The 23,308-nt window shown below is 41.6% G+C and overlaps 1 protein-coding gene across 1 annotated transcript; it reads left to right on the forward strand.

Annotated features, from left to right (window-relative positions):
- The first annotated feature begins 20,466 nt into the window (after positions 1-20,466).
- On the forward strand, positions 20,467-21,420 carry LOC103656789 (olfactory receptor-like protein OLF4). Its single transcript, XM_008684215.2, has one exon. It carries the CDS (start codon positions 20,467-20,469, stop codon positions 21,397-21,399), a length of 933 nt encoding a protein of 310 aa, XP_008682437.1. The 3' UTR covers positions 21,400-21,420.
- Positions 21,421-23,308: the final 1,888 nt, after the last annotated feature.

A 23,308-nucleotide genomic window follows, 5' to 3' on the forward strand; every position in this document is an offset into this window, starting at 1 on the left:
AGAGCATACGGTGCTGAGATAGAAAACTGCATACAACCTTTGGGTAAATACCTAAAAGTGCAATGGCTGGATCATAGGGTAGCTCTATTTTTAACTTTTTCAGGAACCACCACACTGTTTTCCAGAGTGGTTGCACCAGTTTGCATTCCCACCAACACTCCATGAGGGTTCCCCTTTGTCTGTATCCTTGACAACACCTGTTGCTTCCTGTGTTGTTAATTTTAGCCATTCTGACTGCTGTGAGGTGATATCTCATTGTAGATTTGATTTGTATTTCCCTGATGATGAGTGATGTTGAGCATCTTTTCATGTGTCTATTGGCCATCTGTATGTCTTCTTTGGAAAAGTATCTATTCATATCTTCTGCCCATTTCTTAACTGGATTATTTATTTTGGGGGGTGTTGAGTTTGATAAGAACTTTTCAGATTTTGGATACTAACCCTGTATCAGATATGTCATTTGTGAATACTTCTCCCATTCCACATATTGTACTACTATGTACTTACCTAAGGATGCAAAATATTAATTCAAAGGGAATAAATATATCTCAAAGTTTATAGCAGCAATATCTATAATAGCCAAACTATAGAGAAATTGTAAATGTCCATCAAGCGATGAATGGATAAAGAAGATGTGATATATCTATCTATCTATCTATCTAGTACAATTAATATAATATAATATAATTAATATAATATAATATAATAGCATATTACTAAGCAACAAAAAGGAATTAGGGGTGCCTGGGTGGCACAGCGGTTAAGCGTCTGCCTTCGGCTCAGGGCATGATCCCGGCGTTCTGGGATCGAGCCCCACATCAGGCTCCTCTGCTGTGAGCCTGCTTATTCCTCTCCCACTCCCCCTGCTTGTGTTCCCTCTCTCACTGGCTGTCTCTATCTCTGTCGAATAAATAAATAAAATCTTTAAAAAAAAAAAAAAGGAATGAAATCTTGCCAATGATGTGGATGGTGCCAGAGTCTATTATCCTAAGTGAAATAAGTCAGTCACAGAAAGACAAATACCATACGATTTTACTCATGTGTGGAATTTAAGAAACAAAACAAAAAACATAGTGGGAGAAAAAAAGAGAGGCAAAGCAAGAAACAGACTCTTAGCTATAGAGAACAAACTGAGGGAGGGAGGTGGGTGGGGGAAGGGTGAAAATAATGATGGGGATGAAGGAGGGCACTTGTGACGAGCACCTGTTGTACAGAAGTGCTGAATCACTGTTCTACATCTGAACCTAATATTACTCTGTATGTTAACTAACTGGAATTTAAATAAAAACTTGGAGGAAGAAAAAGTCCATAGAATCCAGTGATGGGGAAAGAATATATACATAAAAAATAAAGATCATATACCATGTCAGATAGCAACAGGTGCCATGCAGGGGGAAAAAAGTGGTATAAAAAGGAGTGGATGGGGAGGGTGGTGCTAAGTTTTAATAACGGGACTGGAGGAGATTATGCTCAGTGAAATAAGTCAAGGAGAGAAAGACAAATATCATATGGTTTCACTCATTTTTGGAACATAGGAAATACCAGAAAGATCAGTAGGAGAAGGAAGGGAAGAATGAAGGGGGGGTAAACAGAAGGGGGAATGAACCACGAGAGACTATGGACTCCGGGAAACAAACTGAGAGCTTCAGAGGGGAGAGGGGTGGGGGTTGGGATAGGCCGGTGATGGGTAGTAAGGAGGGCACGTATTGCATGGTGCACTGGTGTTATACACAAATAATGAATCATGGAACATTGCATAAAAAACTAAGGATATACTGTATGGTGACTAACATAACATAATAAAAAATTATTATAAAAAAAAGAGAAGTTCAATGAGGAGTTCACAGAATTGTTCATTCAGTTCTCCCCTTCCTTTTTTCTTTTTTAAAGATTTTATTTATTTAGTTGAGAGAGAGAGAAAAGCAGAGCAAAGGCCCTGCAGAAGGCACTTACTGCAGATCTGCAGATCTCAACATGCAGTCAGTGTGGTGAGGGAATGAGCAAGAGGAGAGAGATGAGAGGACATGGCAGAGAATGTTGAGGACCCCGGTGGCTTTCCTGACACTGATGGGACTTCAAGACACAGGGAGTCCTTCCGTCACATGGTGCTCTTTGCATCTTATTAATTGTGTTCCAAGGTGTTCTGTGAATAGAGATAGATCCCTTCCTTATTTCCACCTGTTGGTGAACATTCTGCATTTAAGGGTCACGTATTGGAGTATATGAACTTGGGTACCATTGCCCTGAGGACTGCTCATGCCCCACAACACACATGTACACACACACACACACACACACACACACACACACACAGAGTGCACTCTGGCCTCCTGGCACTATGTTACCAACACACTTTTCTCACTCCAGCCACAATAACATTGAAAGAAATGGTGGAAGGCAAGCTGTCAACATCAGATTACCTTTACCCTGAGGAATGTGTAAATCTTAGTTAAATTCTAGTTAGTAAGATTCCCAAGAACATGGAAACATGGGCTCCATTTTAATATGATCATCGTGTGTCCTGTATTTAAAGCAACATAAGAAAGCAGTTCTAAAAACAAAGAAAGGAAAGAAATGGACACAAGGGGGAAAAGAGATCTAATAAGCTCAGCGGGTCCCTGAGAGACTGTGATAAGCAGAAATCTTCCCTGGTTCTGGCAGCATTCCAGTCCCAGTCCACATCCCCTGATGCCCAGAAAAATTAGGGAAGCTGGAAAAAACACAATGTATCCAAACTAGAAGGGAGTCCTATTTTTAAGGTGTCAGGACATTTTATTATTTGATACCCCTCTAGAAAAAATGTGCAAAGGGAATAAACCTGCAATTTACAACAGAATATATACAATGTTTGACAATAGAGGGGGATTTTTAAAGATGAAATAGTAAGAGATTTTCCAAATGATTTTCAATGCAAAACTTTTGGAATCAGACCAGGTTTTGAATGTCAGATCTACCACGTATGAGCAGCTTGAACTTGGGAGAGACAACCAATCCAACCCAAATATGAATTTCCTTAATCAAATGAAGGGGATAGCAGCACCCATCCTCCTAGGGGGGCAGACGGTGTTCTTCAGTGTATGTAACAATCCTACAATACAGTTCCTTCATGTGGGCAAGTGAGTAATGATCACCTGGAAAGAGATGTGGCTGAGTTTTTCCTTCTACCTCACAGATGTCTCCATCCTTTCCACAGCTCTTGGCAATGAACTATTACAATGTAAAGCTAGTTAGCATACCCCGTTTTGCATATGAAACATGATTTTTTATTTGAATACTCACTGTGAGAGAAGATGCTGAGAATTGTATGTCTCAACAACTGCTGTTGCAAGGGAATAGCCACCTGCATGGGTCTGGGTCTTTCTATAAAAACACAACATACTAAAAACCGCCACATCTTAAACAGTTCGACAAAAACAACTCCAAGCCAAGTCCTCCATTTTCCTGCCCCCTTAGCTGCAAACTCCTTGGGCATGTTGTAATTTCACTGGAACCTCTTTATGTCCCCCATTTCCTTCCCCCGTCTCATCCAACTGGACTTATTGTCAACAATGATGCCTGTATTGCTGAGTCCAGTGGACACTTCTCTTTTGAACACATTACATAAATTAATTGTAATGAGTCTATCTACTTTCAGGTGATCTCAGAAAATTTTCTCAGGTTCCATTCTCTCTGATTCTTCTTCTTCTTCTTTTTTTTTAAGATACTCTCCTCAATAAATGTTGTTGGAAAGTAATATTCACGTGCAAAAGAATGAAGTCAGAACATAATCTTACATCACTCACAAAAATTAACTCAAAAATGGAGTAAAGACTTAAATGTAAGACATTAAGCCATATAACTCCTAGAAGAAACCATAGGGGGAAAAGCTCCCTAACATTAGTCCTGGCAATGAGGGGTGTGTGTGTGTGTGTGTGTGTGTGTGTGTGTGTGTGTGTGTTAGCCCTTTTTATTTATTTGATTTTTTTTATTATGTTACGTTAGCTACCATATAGTGCATCATTAGTTTTTGATGTAGTGTTTAACGATTCATTATTTGCATGTAACACCCAGTGCTCATTACAACATGTGCCCTCCTTAATACCCAACACCAGGCTAACCTATCCCCGCCCCCCCTCCCCTCTGAAACCCTCAGATTGTTTCTCAAGTCCATAGTCTCTCATGGTTAGTCTCCCCCTCGGATTCCCCCCCTTCAGTTCTCCCTTCCTTCCCCTAAGGTCCTCTGTGCTATTTCTGATGTTCCACATATGAGTGAAGCCATATGATAATTGTTTCTCTGCTTGACTTATTTCACTTAGCATAATCCCCTCCAGTTCCATCCATGTCGATTCATGAAATGTGTGCTGAGCTCTCAGACTCACCTGGGTGAGGTCTATAAGATAAAAGGCTCTGTGTCAAGGTCGCAATTCCTCCCTGGATGGTTGATGATGGAGACCAAATTCTGTTTCCAGGCAGGACAGCAGGAAGGAGTGAAGCATGGGTCCCCCAGTCAGACTTAGGAACCCAAAAGCAACAACCATGTCCTGGTGAGAGCAAGGTTTCACATACTGAAGTTCAGAGAAAGAAGAGATATTTATAACACCCTGTGTCTGCTCATTAGGCACTGTTTCCATTGTTACTCCCACCTCAGAGCATTTCATTCCCAGTGGGCCACTGGTCTGGACAGAAAGGAAAATTTTCCTTCTGATGCTTTGTTCCCAAGAGACCAGATTAGAAGTCAGGTGAATCCATTGAATATTACTCAGCCATGAGAAAGAACGATTACCCAACATTTGCAGCAACATGGATGGGACTGGAGGAGATAATGCTAAGCAAAATAAGTCAAGCAGAGAAAGACAATTATCATATGGTTTCACTCATTTATGAAACATAAGAAGTAGGAAGATCAGTAGGAGAAGGAAGGGAAGAATGAAGGAGGAGTAAACAGAAGGGGGAATGAACCATGAGAGACTATGGACTCTGGGAAACAAACTGAGGGCTTCAGAGGGGAGGGGGGTGGAGGAATGGGATAGGCCGGTGATGGGTATCAAGGAGGGCACGTATTGCATGGAGCACTGGGTGTCGTACGCAACTAATGAATCATGGAACTTTACATCAAAAACTAGGGATGTACTGTATGGTGACTAACATAATATAATAAAAAATTATTATTAAAAAAAGAAGTCAGGGGAATCCAGGTTTATATTCCTCATTCTCATGAAGTTGTCTGCTTGAGCCTTGATTTTTCAAAACAATAAATGAACAAACGAAAAGCAGGATGGTGAAGGTGAGTGGGAGATACAGGCTTCCATTTAAGGAATGAATGAGTCACAGGAATAAAAGGCACAGCCTGGGCAATATAGTCAGTGATAGCGTTGTGTGGTGACAGATGGCAGCTCCAATGTCGTGAACACGGTACAACGTTTAAACTTGTTGAGTCACTGTGCTGTACACCCAAAATTAATGTAACACAATGTGTCAACCACACTCAAGTTTTAAAGATTAATGGGCAAAACACCCAAGTCCTTTCTGAAAGCCTTCGCATTGTTTGTTCCATCTGTTTGGCACACGCTTTCCTGGATAATCTTGTGTCTCCTGCTGTTTCCCCCTTGGAGCGTCCGTGTAAATGTGTTGTCTACCTGAGCAACCGGTAAAAAATAACACCCTATCCACTCTTTCCTTTATACCGGCTTTGTCTTCATTGCACCTGTAACCTTCTGATATTCTGTCTGATCTTTTATTTGCTTATCTTCTCCATCACTGAATGTGTAGACTTTTGCTTCTTGACACCAATACTCGTTGCCTGGAGGTTAGTCAGTACTCAAGTTTATTCCTCAAACACGTGACAGAATTTCTCATTGAAAGTATAGAATACATGAGGTCTTGGGGAAAAGGCCATGTGTGGGATGCACATTCCTATTCAGAGCTGGCATGGGGGTCATCCAAAAAGGGGACAAGTTCTATACAAAACTATGTATATTTACTTTTGAATATAAAATACAAATTGTATAATTTCAATGATATTTATAGTGTTCATTATTGAAAAAATTTGTCATGTTATTTTTTTGTTCCCTACTATGTAGTCACCTTGACCACATAGAACCAGGCAATGATTCAGGAATTTCAGAGTTTCTTCTTCTGGGATTTTCAGAGAAACCAGAACTGCAGCCCCTCCTATTTGGGCTTTTCCTCTCCATGTACCTGATCACTGTGTTTGGAAACCTGCTCCTCATCCTGGCCGTCAGTTCTGACTCCTGCCTCCACACGCCCATGTACTTCTTCCTGGTCAACCTGTCCTTTGCAGACATCTGTATCACCTCCACCACCGTCCCCAAGATGCTGTGGAACATCCAGACTCAGAGAAAATTCATAACCTGTGAAGGCTGCATCACTCAAATATACTTATTCCTACTCTTTGCAGGATTGGATGACTTTCTCCTGGCTGTGATGGCCTATGACCGGTTTGTGGCCATCTGTCACCCCCTGCATTACATGGTCCTCATGAACCCCCAGCCCTGTGTGCTGCTGGTTTTGGTGTCCTTTATTTTTGTTTATTTTTTTAAAATATTTTTTATTATATTATGTTAGTCACCATACAGTACATCCTTAGTTTTTGGTGTAATGTTCCATGATTCATTATTTGCATATAACACCCAGTGCACCATGCAATACGTGCCCTCCTTACTACCCATCACCAGTCTATCCCATTCCCCCACCCCCTCCCCTCTGAAACCCTCAGTTCTTAATGACATGGTGATGTATATTGCAACCATGCTGCTGGCTGGCGGTCCCCTCACTGGGATCCTTTACTCTTATGGTAAGATAGGTTCCTCCATACGTAGGATCTCATCAGCTCAGGGCAAGTATAAAGCATTTTCCACCTGTGCATCTCACCTCTCACTTGTCTCCTTATTTTATTGTACGGTGCTGGGAGTGTACCTTAGCTCTGCTGCTCCCCAGAGCTCCCACGCAAGTGCAGTGGCCTCAGTGATGTACATGGTGGTCACCCCCATGCTGAACCCCTTCATCTACAGCCTGAGGAACAGAGACATAAGGAGGGCTCTGAAAAGAATCATTGGGGTTCCAGTGATGTGAGGGCCAATGGTCCTGGGGCTGAAAGAGAGCCCATGATTGCAGGGCTCACAGCCTCACAGCCAGGGACTGACTTTGATCAGCCTGTGAAAGTAGAAACTGCACCTTCTTTATAACTTGTGGAATTTCCATTTGCTTGAATTCAACTTCTCCATACATTTAAGTCACTCAGTTTACTTTTTTAAATTAAGTTCAGGTGTTCAGTGATTCATTAGTTGTGTAGAACACCCAGTCCTCATCACATCATGTGCCCTTCTGACTCTATAAGTTTCTGCTCTGTGTGATATATACATAGTTTCCCCTTTGTCCATTTTCATAAAGTCCTAATATTTTCCCCATCCTGGTCAAAAATACTGGGAAATTTCTACATCTTATATGTGGCAATTTGGATTTCTTAAAAATACTTTCAATTGACTTACACCATGACAAATAAATTTTCCTTAGATTTCCCAATACAATAATCATGAGTTATATTCTTCATTTGAAAGAAAATATAATTGGCAACCATGCCCTTTACATAACTTTAATGTAGGTGAATACAAAGCCACAGTTTTCACATAAAGTCTGTCCATCTTTTTACATCACTACCTTCACTCCTCTTCCTGAGAATGTAGACTCTATCACTGTTCCTTTTAAGTCTCAGGCTCCTGACAGGGATGCTCAGGCTAGGAAAGCCCGGGCACCCCCTGCGCCCTGTGCTTGTGGACATTCCCACAGATGCTTCCCTGACCAGAGCCTCTGCTGTGGCTGCACCAGCCCTTGGGTTCTCACTGTGACTGCAAGACAGGCCTCAGCAGCACCCATCGGAGAACTCTAACAAAACCAGTTTATTCCTCACAGGTCCTGGAGGACAGAGCCAGAAACGTCTAGGAGGGCAGAGAATCAGAGCAAGAGAGAGACAGCCTACAACTGGGGCCCTGCCTTTATTGGGGTCCATGGGCAGAGTGGCTAGTGGTTTGCTGGTTCACTCTTTATTGACAAGTTTAAAACTTAAGAGTGAAATTCTGGCATGAAGGGAAAGCAGGATCACTCATGTGTCCATATTGGGGTGACGCAGGACTTTCTGAAGAGGTACTTCACGGGTGGGGCCGCCTCAGTGCTTCTCTGGTAATTGTGTCCCACACCTGACAGTGTGTTTATTCAACATGGTTGTCCTTGAAATGGATGTCTCAGAAATCAAAAGCTTAATGTCAGGCATTTTCTCTACAAACATGCTGCTGTGCATTAAAACTACTCTTCTTGTTTTTTTGCTATTATTCACCTGGGTGTCCAGAATGCCTAACCTAGCCACTGGTAAACATGGATTAGAAAAAATAGATCTCCCGGTGGAGTCTACATGGAAAGACAAATTTGAATAGGTTGACCTGATATATTCTTAGTGTCAGAGATGACCTCAAATATGAAGATGCATTTTTTGTGGGTACATACCCAGTAGTGTGATTCCCTGGATCATAGGGTAGTACTATTTTTAATGTTTTGAGAAACCTCCATCCCATTTTCCAGAGTGGAGGCACCAGCTCTCATTCCCACCAATAGTGTAAGAGGGTTCCCCTTTCTTCACATCTTCCCCAACATCTGTGGTTTCCTGTGTTGTAAATTTCAGCTGTTCTGGCAGGTGTGAGGTGATAGCTCATTGCGGTTTTGATTTGCATTTCCCTGCCCATGAGGGATGTCGGGCATAGTCTGTTGATCATCGGGATGTCTTCTTTGGAGAAATGTGTGTTCCTGTCTTCTGGCAATTTTTAATTGAATCATTATTAATTTTTTGGTGTTGACTTATATAAGTTTTTTATATATTTTGGATATTAGTCCCTTATTGGATATATAATTTGCAAATACCTTCTCCTGTTCAGTAGGTGGTCTTTTTGCCTTGTGGACTGTGGGAATTCACAGTGCCTGGATAGAGATTTAATAAATGCATGACTCCCTGCATGAGACTGGTTGAAAAGCATAGAATGAGTGTCTGGAAAACTGGGCCCCTTTAAGGTTTCTGTGCTGAAAACAGCCAGATTCTCCTTGTGGCTTAATGCACTCATCCAGGGAGTAAATGCTTGACTTGGGAGAAACACTTATCTTTGGAGGCCACGCCCTCCACACACTCCCTGTCTGCACGCCTCTCACAAGCGCATTCCCACGACTCTCCCTATGCCACTGTATTGGTTATTACAGCTTCACATTCCTTTTTGTTTTTTTCTTATTCCCTTGCAATATATTCATCACATTCACAATAAAGGTGGAGACAGAGTCTGGCTCAAGACCTTTTGCCATGAGAGCGTCTGGTCCCCAGGCCCTCTCCTTTCTCCTACTAACATGTCTGGAGTAATTTTTTCACTCGCCGTCTCAGGGTTTGCTGGCCAAACCCGACAGGTGACTGTTTCCTTTGCTGTGTAGAAGCTTTTTGTTTTGATGTAAGCATTTTTTATAATAATATTTTTTATTATATTATGTTAGTCACCATACAGTACATCCCTGGTTTTTGATGTATGGTTCGATGATTCATTACTTGCGTATAACACCCAGTGCACCATGCAATACGTGCCCTCCTTACTACCCATCACCAGCCTTTCCCATTCCCCCATCCCCCTCCCCTCTGAAGCCCTCAGTTTGTTTCTCAGAGTCCATAGTCTCTCATGCTTCACCCCCCCTTCTGATTACCTTCCCTTTCTTTATCTCTTTCTTCTCCTACGGATCTTCCTAGTTCTTATGTAAGCATTTAGAACATGGATGGAACTAGAGGGTATAATGCTAAATGAAATCAGTCAGTCAGAAAAAGACAAATACCATATGATTTCACTCATATGTGGAAATTTTTTAATGATTTTACCCATATATTTGAGGGAGAGAGAGAGGGAGGGAGAGAGATAACACCACTGGGAAGAACAGAGGCAGAAGAGACAGCAGACCGCCCCCTGAGCAAGGAGCCCAATGTGGGGCTCGATCCCAGGACCCTGGGATCATGACCTGAGCTGAAGGCAGATGATTAACCAACTGAGCCACATGGGCATCCCTTATATGGGGGATTTAAGAAACAAAACAAACAATGAGAGATGGAGAACAAAGTGGTTGTTGCCAGAGGGGAGGTGAGTGGGGGAATGGGTGAAATAGGTGACGGGGTTAAGAGCACATTTATCATTATGAGCACTATAGTAGAGAATTGTTGAGTCACTATATTATATACTTGAAGCTAACATTACACTGTATGGTAATTATACTGGAATTAAAAAAAATAAAATATTTAAGAAATAGGGAGATGCAGCATTTCAAACTCCTCATTTCCTTACTTTCCAAAATCATTCTTTTTCCTGTGCATTGATATATTGAAGCATAGGAGACTGGTGTCCACAACTGAGGGGTTTTTTTCCTCAAGGTGAAGTCTTGCTTTGTGTGTTCTATGTTTATTGGCGTGTTATTTTCCTGTATCTACTTGAAAACTTCCAATGCTACCTGGTAATATGTCGCTTTTATTGCAACAGGAAATAAACCCCTTTTCCTAATCTTTGTCAAAAATACCAAATGATGGGGCGCCTGGGTGGCACAGCGGTTAAGCGTCTGCCTTCAGCTCAGGGCGTGATCCCGGCGTTATGGGATCGAGCCCCACATCAGGCTCCTCTGCTATGAGCCTGCTCCTTCCTCTACCACTCCCCCTGCTTGTGTTCCCTCTCTCGCTGGCTATCTCTATCTCTGTCAAATAAATAAATTAAATCTTTAAAAAAACAGATGATGGTAAATGAACAGTATCAGCATCATCCATTCTGTGCCCCCTTCCTGCTCAGAAATCTCCTCCACCTGAACCATCAGAGGACACTTTGTAGGACAGCTGGATGCCCTGTCAGTCCTTAAACTCTCCCAGAAACCCAGAAAGGAGCCCACATATAGTCACTTGTTCATAGCATCATAAGAATAAACTTGAATCACAGAATGATCCTGACTGTTCTCCTTAATGTCAGATCCTGTGCCACAAATAAAAAGCAGCACAAGTTCTAACCGCCTCGGATCTGTTCACTCAGTTGATTGTGTCACTCAGCTCTCGCTGTGTAACAGACTGTCCTTGTCAAATGGGATATCATAACACCTTTACAGTCAAACGGAATTATATGTTGGGAGCATTTCTGATCTCTGCTGGGTCCTCATGGATCTGGAGTCAGGTGTGAATGTCCAGATTCTTCTTCTAAACTCATCCGTAATGCTGTCTGTGGCTGTAGTCCTTCTAGCTCAGTCCATTTATGGGCTCTTATTACTACACTTCCATATGTAGGTTAATCTTCTACTCATAGAAAAAGTTTGGTTTATCGTGTGAATTACTTAAATTTAATTCTATTGTTCATATATCCATAATTAACACTTGGCTTTCTTCCCCATCAGAAGTGCTATCTCCCACCCCTCTTACATGAGAGTCAGCTGCCTGTGCTCTAGATCCTGCTAGTAGCCATGCACCATTAGATCTGTTCCACCGAATTAATCATTGGAGTAAAATTATACACAATAACCTGCATATGTGAAATGTACACATTGGCAAATTCAAGGAGCTACACGGAAATGAAGAGTACATGTTGCAAGTTTCTATTTGTATATGAGTTAAGGCTCTACATAAGTTTTAACTGCTTTGGGAGGTAATTGCTAAAAATTTAAGCATCCCGAGCATCATATTCCCTATTTCTGAAGGTAACGTGGGATTCTAAACATGACTTCATATGGACATTGTGGGGAATGAATAAAATGTGTGGAACTTCCTATTTTACCTCAAAGAAAACATTTGAGGGTAATGGTTGTGTCTTGTGTATGTGTGTGTTTCCATGCATTTTCTTTCAAATAAGCTCATCACATGTGTACACACACAGATGCATTTATGATCTCATTTTTCATGTTGATAGGGATCTTGAGAAAGCTGGAGAGGATAGCACTGAGAAGAATGAACTTTTGAATGTACATGAAATAAAAGGATGCAGAAATACAGACAAAGATGTAAATTACAAGGAATGACCTTATTTTTGATCATGAGCTCCTTTTCCTATGTCACGGCTTCAAAGGCTTCAGACTCAGACCACAGACACATTTATGCCACAAGGAACTCACTGTACCAGCTGATGGGGCAAAATATTTCCAAATCAAATTAAAATTTCCTGTCTATCTACTGTGGATTTTTAATATAAATTGCCGTTATACGAGGGAAACTGATGGAGGAATTGAGAGGCCTAAATTCATTTTTCCCAAATAGTTTTGTTGACTATTTCCATATGAGAATCCTCCGGCTGCCGTAAAATACCCCCACACTAGTTGCTTAAAACAAACATGTACGAGCTCTTAACAGTTCTGGACTCACAAGTTTGAAAGGAGTCTCATGGGGCTAATAGCAAGATGTCTGCAGGCTGAGCTCCTTCTACAGGCTCAAGGGAGGATCTGTTGTTTCCTTTCCAATTCCAGTCTCTCTTGCTGGACACCTGCATTCCTGGGCTCCTGGCTCTTCCTCCACCTTCAGAGCCAACAGGGCAGCATTTTCAAAGTCTCTCTGACACCAACTCTTGTGTCTCCCTCAACGTTGGAGGACCACTGTGATTACCTTCGTCCCACCTGGACAATCATAGCTGATCTTTTCATCTTTTTGTCTTTTTTTTTAATTCATTTTTTATTTCTTCTTTTAAAAAAATTTTAATTGAGGTATAATTAACATACACTGTTTTATTAGTTTCAGGGGTGCAGTACAATGATTCAATACTTCCATACATCACCCAATGCCCATCACAACCGCCCTCCTTCCCCGTTTTGTCCACCCCCCAGCCCCCCCTCCTCTAGTAATCATCGGTTTGTTCTCGGGGGCACCTGGGTGGCTCAGTCCATTAAGCATTTGCCTTCTGCTCAGGGCATGATCCCAGGGTCCTGGGATTGAGTCCCACATTGGGCTCCTTGCTCAGCGGGAGCCTGTTTCTCCCTCTGACCCTCTCCCTCCTATGCACTCTCTATCACTGTCTCTCAAATCAATAAATAAAATCTTTAAAAAAAGTCTATTTCCTGGTTTGCCTCTCTCTCTTTTTTCCCTTTGCCCATTTGTTTTATGTCTTAAATTACACACCCAAGTGAAATCATCTGGTATTTGTCTTTCTCTGACGGACTTATTTTCCTGAGCATAATACACTCTACTCCATCCACCTCATTGCTAATGGTAAGATTTCATTCTTTGTCGTGCCTGAGAAATATTCCTTTATATTTATATATATTAAATCAATATATATTTGATATATATAATATATTATAAATTTATGATTTATATGTTAGTATCATATTAATATTATAGATTATAAAATTATATTTATATATAAATAAATATGTATGTATTTATAATACATATAAATAAAATGGAATATGACTAAGGCATAACAAAGAAGGAAATCTTGTTCTATATATGGTATTTGCCATTATATATATATATACATATATAATATATAAAATATGGATTTTATATATGGATAAGTGGATATGAAGATGTAGTATATAAATACATATACACATATGTATATGCGTATACATACATATCCATTGTTGTTTCCATGTGTACAATATTATAAATAATGCTGAAAATAAACATATGGGTGCATGATGCGTCTTTTCCAATTAATGTTTTTGTTTTCCTTGAGTAAACATCCAGAAGTGCAAATACAGGATCGCATGTTAATTCAATTTTTAATTAATACTGTATTCCACAGTGGCTTCACCAACATGCATGTTCACCCACAGTACACAATGTTTCCAATTTCTCCAGCCACAGCTGGTATTTTATCTGAATGTAAGTTGATTAGCAACCCTGTTCAATCTGACGCCTTCATTCTCCCTTGTTCCAAACAATTACCTGTGTATAGGTCCTGGGGAGTAAGATGTCCACATATTTGGGAGGCCCTTACTTTACTTTTCAAAAAGTGTTTTCGGAAGTGTTTTAATATGTGTCACTCGAGGAACAACATATGAAAGAAACACAGAATTTACACAGTCTAGAATGAGTGAATACCCTATTCCTTCAAAATTACATGCAACAATGATTTTTGGTGCAGAAGACCTAAAACTCCCTACACCATCCCTGACACATGATCAGAGCCTTGCTAGTCAAACAGTGGTCCACAGACCAGGACCCTAGCATCAACACCTGGGGGCTTGCTAGCAATGCAGAGTCTGGGCTGCATAGGACCATGGCCAGATTCTGCACTTGTAGTGGAATCCATGTGGATTCATGGACACCTTGTAGAAAATTTGAAGTTGAAGTGCTGGTCTAGAAAAGGCTTTCTCACTTCTTCCCTTTGACACTTGTGGGAGTGTTAACTCTATTTTTGGAGGCTCCTTTCTTGTGGATGTAGGTGTTCAGAGCATCAGACGTTACCAGACATCCTCAGGGGAAAATTCATTTCTGGTTGAACCACGGTCCCGGAGCCTGAGAACTAGAAGCATCCTGAAAGAATCACACTCAAGACCCACCAAATAGTCAAACATTAACTCGGGGTAGATCACTAGACTTCACCAAGCACCATTCCTGCATGAAGAATGGAGCTGAGAAATACCCTTCTTCAGGGATAACATGTTTGCCAAAATAAAATCAGACAATCCCTGTAAGGTGCTCAGTACAGGTGATAGCTCACACAAAGACCTAGATATGTCACTTGGAATTAACAAACATTTTATAACAAGGGTCAAGTGACAGCTTTTAACTTGAGATGAAGTAAGAAATTCCCAAGTGTAATGGCAAATGTGTCTTGAAGCCAATATGTGTAGTGGCCAAGATTTATTATCAGAGGGACCCACTTCTCTGCCTTATTGAAAAGAACAGACCCTGTCTGGAGACAGCAGGGTGAGTCTCCACCACATGTCAATGCTTTGAAGATAAAAGAGATGTAAAGCAAGCGGGTTCCTGGGCAGTAGACATGGAGAAAAATATAACTCGGAGCTGAAATAAGATGCGAGGAGACTCACACATCAGGAAGGGGGCAAGGTCAAGGAAAGGGAGTGAAAAAAACCCCAACCCCTCCCCCCAAATAAAAACAACTGGATTCACTACTTCTAAACGGGTCTCTTGGGAGCAGAGGTTCATTAGAAAAATTTCCTTTGTGTAAAAAATAATTTTCCACTTGGGAACCATGCTGGAGTCATAAGAGGGAAATGTGCCTAATGAGCAGATACAGGGAGCTGTAAATACCTCCTCGTCCCCGGTCTGTCAGCCTGTGCAACCTTGGATGAGAAGGACCATGCTTTTTATGTGCTTGTGCTAAGTCCTTATTCTGGCTGGCTGGGGGCCGATGCTTCACTCCCTCCTGCTCTCTCGGCTGAAGACAGAGCTTTAGTCTGTATCATCTGCCATCCAGGGAGGAATTCAGACTTCCACAAGGACACCTTCCTGTCACACACCCAGCCAGGTGAGTCCAACACTGCAGGGGATGACAGGGTCAGAGAGAATGGAAGCCAAGAACATTGACCCATCACCATGTGAGAGCCAATTCAACTTAGTCCAGGGCAAGCGATCACTGTGTTTCTTTGTTTGCTTGATTAAATAATTAATGTATTTATTCAGGGCTAATACTAATTTCACAGAGCGACTGCTACTCACACTTTTGGTGGTCTTTCATAATCTTTATTATTAAACTGCTATTATAGCGATGCTAGAAAAACTATGTTGAGATTGTTACACTCAATGTGTGATTCTAATCGGGTGTGATTTTTGTCCCCTGGGGGGGTCACTGATCACTGTCTGGAGCCAGCTTTGCCTGTCACACTGAGAGGGGTTTGCGGGGGACAGGAATGTCTAAACACTAAACACCCCACAATGCACAGCACACCCCCCACCCCAGGGCAGGCTCTGTCCAGAATGTCCATGGCGCAGAGACAGAGAAGCCCTGGGGTGAAGATCATCAGTATTTGGAACACAGCTGCCTTCAGCTTCTGCCTTCACCCTTGTAACACTTTCCTCCTGCAGCAAATTCACAGTAACCCCTTGGCCACCAGTTTACAAGTCCCAACCACGAGCAATGTAACAGCTCTGTTAGTTTGTTGCCCGGGCTGCTGGGTGAAAGAGACATTTTTTGTTGTTTTCTTGAACTATCCTTCAGTTTTAGCAAACTGTATATCTGATGGCCATTCTGATCGGCTTTTATTATTCTATGACCATGTTATCCACCTCCCAGGTTTTTTTGTTTGTTTGTTTTCATTTTGTTTCAGTTTTCAGCCTTTCAAACAATTTCCTTAACCCATTGTTGTTGTGTTTTTCATTTGATCATTTTTTTTCCTTTAAACTCCATGCCTGAGTGAAACCATATGGTATTTGTCTTTCTATGACCGACTTACTTCACATAATACTCTCTAGCTCCATCCATGTTGCTGCAAATGGCAAGACTTCATTCTTCTTTGATGGCTGAGTGATATTCCATTGCATATCACATCTACTTTTTTTCCCCCCTCAGGCCCAGGGTTAGTGTTAGGGTTAGGGCCAGGGTTGGGGTTACAGTTAGGTTTAGGGCCAGAGTGTGGGTATGTGCCTGGTAACTGGCATTTCAGGGACTCCTCCAGACGGTTAGGATTAGGTTAGGGTTAGGCACTATGGTTAGGGGCTAGGGTTAGGGTTTGGCTTAGGGTATGTGCCTAGCATCCTGCAGTTCAGAGACATCTCCAGAGAGTAATACCCCAGATTTCCGCTGGGGTGAGAAAAAACATTGCAGCCATCTATGGAGTAGAGGCCAGGTTGGGATTTGAAGCTCTAAATTCTCTTTATTTTTTTAAAATATTTTTTATTATATTATGTTAGTCACCATACAGTACATCCCTAGTTTTTGATGTAAAGTTTGATGATTCATTAGTTGCATATAACACCCAGTGCACCATGCAATACGTGCCCTCCTTACTACCCATCACCAGCCTACCCCATTACCCGACCCCCTCCCCTCCAAAGCCCTCAGTTTGTTTCTCAGATTCCATAGTCTCTCATGCTTCACTCCCCCCTCTGATTACCCCCCCTTTCTTTATCCTTTTCTTCTCCTACCGATCTTCCTAGTTCTTATGTTCCATAGATGAGTGAAACCATATGATAATTGTCTTTCTCTGCTTGACTTATTTCATTAGCATAATCTCCTCCAGTCCCGTCCACGTTGCTGCAAATGTTGAGAAATCGTTCTTTTTGATAGCTGAATAATACTCCATTGTATATATGGACCGCAACTTCTAAATTCTCTTTAAATAGATAACAATTGTTCCTTCTGTTTTTATCTCTACCTTCTCAGCAATTTCAGAAATATTGCCAGTTGTTTAATGCTTGGGTTCTTCTATGGAATAACTAGGTTGCCATCCAGGTTTTCTTATTGTGTGGAATTTAAGAGACAAAACGATCAAATATACAGAAAAACAAGAGAGACAGAGCAAACTAGGACACAGACTTTTAACTCTGGAGAACTCACTGCTGGTTACCAGGGGGGACGGGGTTGGGGGGATGGATGAAGTAGATGATGGGGATTCAGGAGGACACCTGTGATGAGCACCAGTGTTGTATGGAGGTGTTGAATCACTAAATTCAACTCCTGAAACTAATATTACACTGTATGTTAATATTTCAACTAAAAAACTGATATTTCAACTATAAAAACTAATATTTCAATTCCTGAAACTAATATTACACTGTGTGTTAACTAACTGTACTTTAATTAAAAACTTAAAAAAATGAATTGGTATCATTTCTTAAAATAGGTGTGAAGATAGAGATAAAACCAAGAGCAACTGAATATAAATTTTGAGTATTAAGGCCCCCAAGTCCTACACTTGCCGCAGCTCAGTGTACCCTGTCTTCTGTCACCCGGCCACATATCCTAATCCTAACCCTAGCCCTACCCCTAAATCTAGCCCTAACCCAGCGCCAAACCTGAGAATATGGGTTCTCGAACACATGGTAAGAAAAGCTGAGAAGCAGCCTAGTTATTTTGAAGAACACCCCAAACATTTAAGTAACAGTAGTATTTCTGAAACAGGTGTGGAGATAGAGATTAAACAGAATAACAACTGAATATCTATTTAAAAAGTATTTTAAGAAATAAAGACAAGGTATTTAGAGTCCCAAATCCCCTCCTTGCCTGAGCTCGGTGGATATCTGCAGAGTTCATTCTCACCCCAGCCACAGTCAAGGGTTTATTCTCTGGAGAGGTCTCTGAACTGCAGGATACTAGGGACACACTCTTACCCCAAATCTGGGAAAATATGTTCTTGAAACTACTCATTTTAACCTGGTTTCATTATCCCTTCATTCTTTTTTTTAATAATATTTTTATTATATTATGTTAGTCACCATACAGTACATCCCTAGTTTTTGATGTAAAGTTCCATGATTCATTACTTTCATTCTGTAACTTTTTATATTCTTAGATTTGTTTGTATATTCAGTACATATATTCACATATCTTTGTGGAAAAAAACAAAAGTGAACAAAGGAGGTGAGTTCCCTGCACCTTTGAATCCCGCATCCTAACGGTGAGGATAGAGTACAGTGGTATGAACGAGTGGATGATGTAATGTCCTCAGGCATGATCATATGAAGCAAGTTATTTGGTATAAAAGATAGACTGTCATGATATTGGCAGCGTTTATAAAGCACGGTCTGGGGAGGGCTTTGCACGTGGAATGAAATCCAGAATGAGGATTAGAGGTGCTCTTTGGGTTTGTCAGAAGAGATCCACACCCAGAGCCCAAGAATATCAGTGAAAGATGCCACAGACGAAAAGGGATAAAGGAGGGGCGCCTGGCTGGCTCAGTCAGAGGCACAAGTGACTCTTCACCTTAGGGTGATGGGTTCAAGCCCCACATTGAGTGGAGAGGTAGGGAAATAAATTTAAGAGGGGGAAAAAAAGAAAACGAAGGGGATAAAGGAGCTAATCTCATCCCCTCTCAGAATTCATGAAAATGAATTGGTCAGATAATGATGGAGGAGGTACAGGAAAAACAAGTTTTCTATGCTTGGGTTTGCAAATGCCCGCTTTTGCTATTTTGAGTGGGTTCCTTTCGTGAAGTATTGGTTGATCGCTTTGCTTATTTTCTCATGGGTCTATCATATATACTATATTTGACAACAGAAATATACCACTGCTTTGGCTTTTGGAAGAGGTTTTTTTTTTTTTTTTTTTTTTTTTTTTTTTTTTTTTTTTGGTGGGTTTTTGTGTGTGTGTATGTGTGGTTTTTTGTCTGTTTTATTTTGTTTTTTTCTCCTCTTAGTATTGTAGCTGGGCACTGGGGTTAGATTCAAGGTGGAACATTGCCAAAACCAAAGAAAGTTATTGTTCCTTACAGGCTCCCAGGGACCTCCTGAGCTTACACAGCAGAAAATGCCCACCCCAATATGGAGCCCCAGATTTAATTCTCCACGGGAAATGTAAGAATTGGCATTTCTCTGAGCCATTTCTGCATTTTGCAGGGGAAGGATCACTGATCTGGCTACTTGGGTTGGATTCATTCCCAAGCATAACCAGAATGGTGGGGCTAAGAAAGACAGGGGAATAACACAACCCAGGAAGCCACGGTGTCCTGTGTGTGTGACTGTAGAGTGTGAGCTGTCCCCACAACAGGGAGCCAGGACTCATAAATCCCAAGGTGACACAACATAGTGGCCAGAACTAGATCAAGAGAGACCACTAAGAAGGGGATCTTGTTCAATTCATGGGATGTCTTTGCAACACGATGAATGCAGTGGGAGAGGCAGTGTGGACAAGGAAGTCCCTGTGCCTTGAGGGCTCAGTGGTAGCAGAGAGGCCACTTCCCTCCTCAGCATGTCTGACAGTGTCTCTCCTCAGTCTCCCTCCTGCTCATTCCCCTTGCACCACTAGCTTTGCTTCTTTGGCTTGAACCTTGGAAACAAGTACCTTCCTCAGGGCCTTTGCACTGGCCATTCCCTCTGCTGGGCACACACTTCCCCCATAATCCTTGATCTATCTCCCTCTCTTACTTGAGTTCTGTGTTCCAATGTCACATTCTTTGCAGAATTGGCCTAAATACCCATGAAAATAGAATGACCTCTTCACTCTATCCTCTAACTCCCTGTCACCATCTGAAATGATCTATATTTTGAAGATGTTATTTATTTCTTTCTCTCTCTCTCTGTCTCTCTCTCTGACTAAAACCTGGTGAGCACTCAATATATATCCCTTAAAATTGGAGAGCTATCTAATTGAAACTGTGGAATACAAGACCCATTAGGGGAAAAAAACTGTTGGAGGAAAATAGAATAACTAAGATGACATTGGGGAATCTCTTACAGGATACCAATCCATAAACAAAATATTAAAATAAATTTCTGGATTGCAAAATATAAAATGTACCATTTCAAATATGTAAGTAATGCACAATTGTATAAAAATCGGTCATGCTATTTCCTTCTTTCCTGGAAGTCACCTCTACTACATGGAACCAGAAAATGATACACAAATTTCAGAATTTCTTCTTCTGGGACTTTCAGAGGAACCAGAACTGCAGCCCCTCATATTCGGGCTTTTCCTCTCCATGTACCTGATCACTGTGTGTGGAAACCTGCTCATCATCCTGGCCGTCAGCTCTGACTCCCACCTCCACACGCCCATGTACTTCTTCCTGGCCAACCTGTCCTTTGTAGACATCTGTTTCACCTCTACCACCGTCCCCAAGATGCTGGTGAACATCCAGACTCAGAGCAAAGTCATAACCTATGCAGGCTGCATCACCCAGATGTACTTTTTCACACTTTTTGCTGTGTTGGATGTCTTTCTCTTGAGTGTGATGGCTTATGACCGGTTTGTGGCCATCTGTCACCCCCTGCACTACACGGTCATCATGAACCCCCAGCTCTGTGCACTGCTGGTTCTGGTGTCCTGGATCATGTGTATCCTGAATTCCTTGTTACAAAGTTTAATGATGTTGCGGCTGTCCTTCTGTTCACATGTCCAAATCTTCCACTTTTTTTGTGAACTCAATGAGATGGTCCAACTCGCCTGTTCTGACACCTTTCTTAATAACGTGGTGATGTATTTTGCAGCTGTCCTGCTGGGTGGTGGTGCTTTTGTTGGGATCCTTTACTCTTACTCTAAGATAGTTTCCTCCATACTTAGAATATCATCAGCTCAGGGCAAGTATAAAGCATTTTCCACCTGTGCATCTCACCTCTCCGTTGTCTGTTTATTTTATTGTACGATGCTCGGTATGTACCTGAGCTCTGCTTCTCCCCATAGCTTTCACGCAAGTGCAGTGGCTTCGGTGATGTACACGGTGGTTACCCCCATGCTGAACCCCTTCATCTACAGCCTGAGGAACAGAGACATAAAGAGGGCTCTAAAAAGAATCATTTGGGTTCCAGTGATGTGAGGGCCCATCATCTTGGGGCTGAAGAAGTGCAGGGCTCCCAGCCTCAGAGCCAGCAACTGCTATTTGTTGATCAGATTGTGGAAGTAGAATCTGCTCCTTCTATTTATTTCCTAGAATTTCCATTTATTTGAATTCAACTTCTCCATGCATTTAAGTATTTACTTTATTAAGCTTCTGCCTTGTCTGATACATAGTTTTCCCCTTTCTCCATTTTCATATGTCCTCAATGTTTCCCCAAGCTTGAATCACAAATGCCTAGAAATTTCTGTATCTTACATGGGGCAGGTTAGATTCCTTAAAAATAATCTCATTTCAAAGAACTTAAATCATGCCAAGTAAATTTTCCCCAGCTTTCCTAATATAATAATCATGGGTTGTATATTCTTGTGGAAAGAGAACTATACTTGGTCACTAAGCCCTTTATATAATTTTATTGTAGGTGAAAATATAAAACTGCAGTTTTCACCTTGAGTCTGTCAATCTTGTTACATCACCACCTTCACTCCTCTTCCTGATAATGTGGATTCTTACCTTGTTCTCTTTACATCTCAGGCTCCTGATGGGGATGCTTAGGCTAGGAAAGCCCGGGCACCCCCTGCACCCCTGTGCTTGTGGACATCCCCACAGATGCTTCCCCAACCAGAGCCTCTGCTGTGGCTGCACCAGCCCTTGGGTTCTTACTGTGACTGCAAGACAGGCTTCAGCAGCACCCATCAGAGACTCTAACAAAACCAGGTTTATTCCTCACAGGTTCTGGAGGGCACAGGGGATCCCAAACACCATTCTGGAAGGTCTCAGAGGGGGAGAGAGGCATTGAGAGGGAGAGAGATTGAGCACCGCTGAGGGATCTGTCTTCATTGGGGTCCATGGGTGGGTGGTTAGGGACTTGTGCTCATTTTATTTACTGGTGAATTTAAAACACGGGTGGAGTTGGAGGGTGGGAAAAATTGGTGAAGGAGAGTGGAAATGGAGATATGCGATGAATAAATCATGGGAATGGGAAGGCACAGCATATGGAATACAGTCAATGACATTGTAACAGTGATGTAACGGGACAGAGGGCAGCTACACTTGAGGGGAACACAGCAAAACAGAGAGACAATGAATCACTCTGTTGTACGTCTGAATCTGATGTAACGTTGTGTGTCTATATACTCAAATAAAAAATTAAAGAGAATATAATAAAATGTTTTCCTACAGTGCTTAAAAATAACAACAAAACTATACAAAGAGCACCCTACTAGAATTTAGCACAGAAAGGGGAAAGTAGGGTCACTCATGGTGGTTATCTAGGTCACCAGGGCTTTCTAAATTGGTACATGGTGGGTGGCCTGCGTGCTAATATAGTAATTGTGTCATACACACAACTGGCAATATGTTTATCTGAATGTCTGTCTTTGAAATGGAGGCTTCAGAAATCAATAGCTTAATGTCAGGCACTTACTCTACAAACATGCTCCTGTGTTTCCTAACTGGTCTCCTGGTCTTACACTGTGGTTCAGCTCAGTGTCCAGGAAGCCCACCGTAGCCACTGAAGACACTGTCAGCATGTGTATGTCTCCCAGTGGAGTCTGCATGGAAAGACAAATATGAATAAATAGATCGATCTAATACATTCTTAGCATCAGAGACGACCATAAATATGAGGAAGCAAAATTTCATTGCACTCATCTTCTTACTGTGCAAAATATTTCTTATTCGTGCAGTGAATGTATTTGTGGAAATATTGACCATTGGTGTCCACAACTGAGGGGGTTTATTCCTTGAGGTGAAGGGTCAGTTAGTGTCATATATTTTTATCACCGAATTATCTTCTGTTTCTACTTGAAAAGTTCCAATGCTACCTGATAATACGACTCTCTCTATTGTCACACTAGTAAGCCCCTTTCCTAATATTTGCCACAAATGC

This window comes from Ursus maritimus, unplaced genomic scaffold, assembly GCF_017311325.1.
Source record: "Ursus maritimus isolate PB19 unplaced genomic scaffold, ASM1731132v1 scaffold_37, whole genome shotgun sequence".
Lineage (NCBI taxonomy): Eukaryota > Metazoa > Chordata > Mammalia > Carnivora > Ursidae > Ursus > Ursus maritimus.

Coding starts and splice junctions, on each gene's coding strand:
- LOC103656789 (XM_008684215.2), top strand. CDS start 20,467: ATGGAACCAGAAAATGATACACAAATTTCAGAATTTCTTCTTCTGGGA.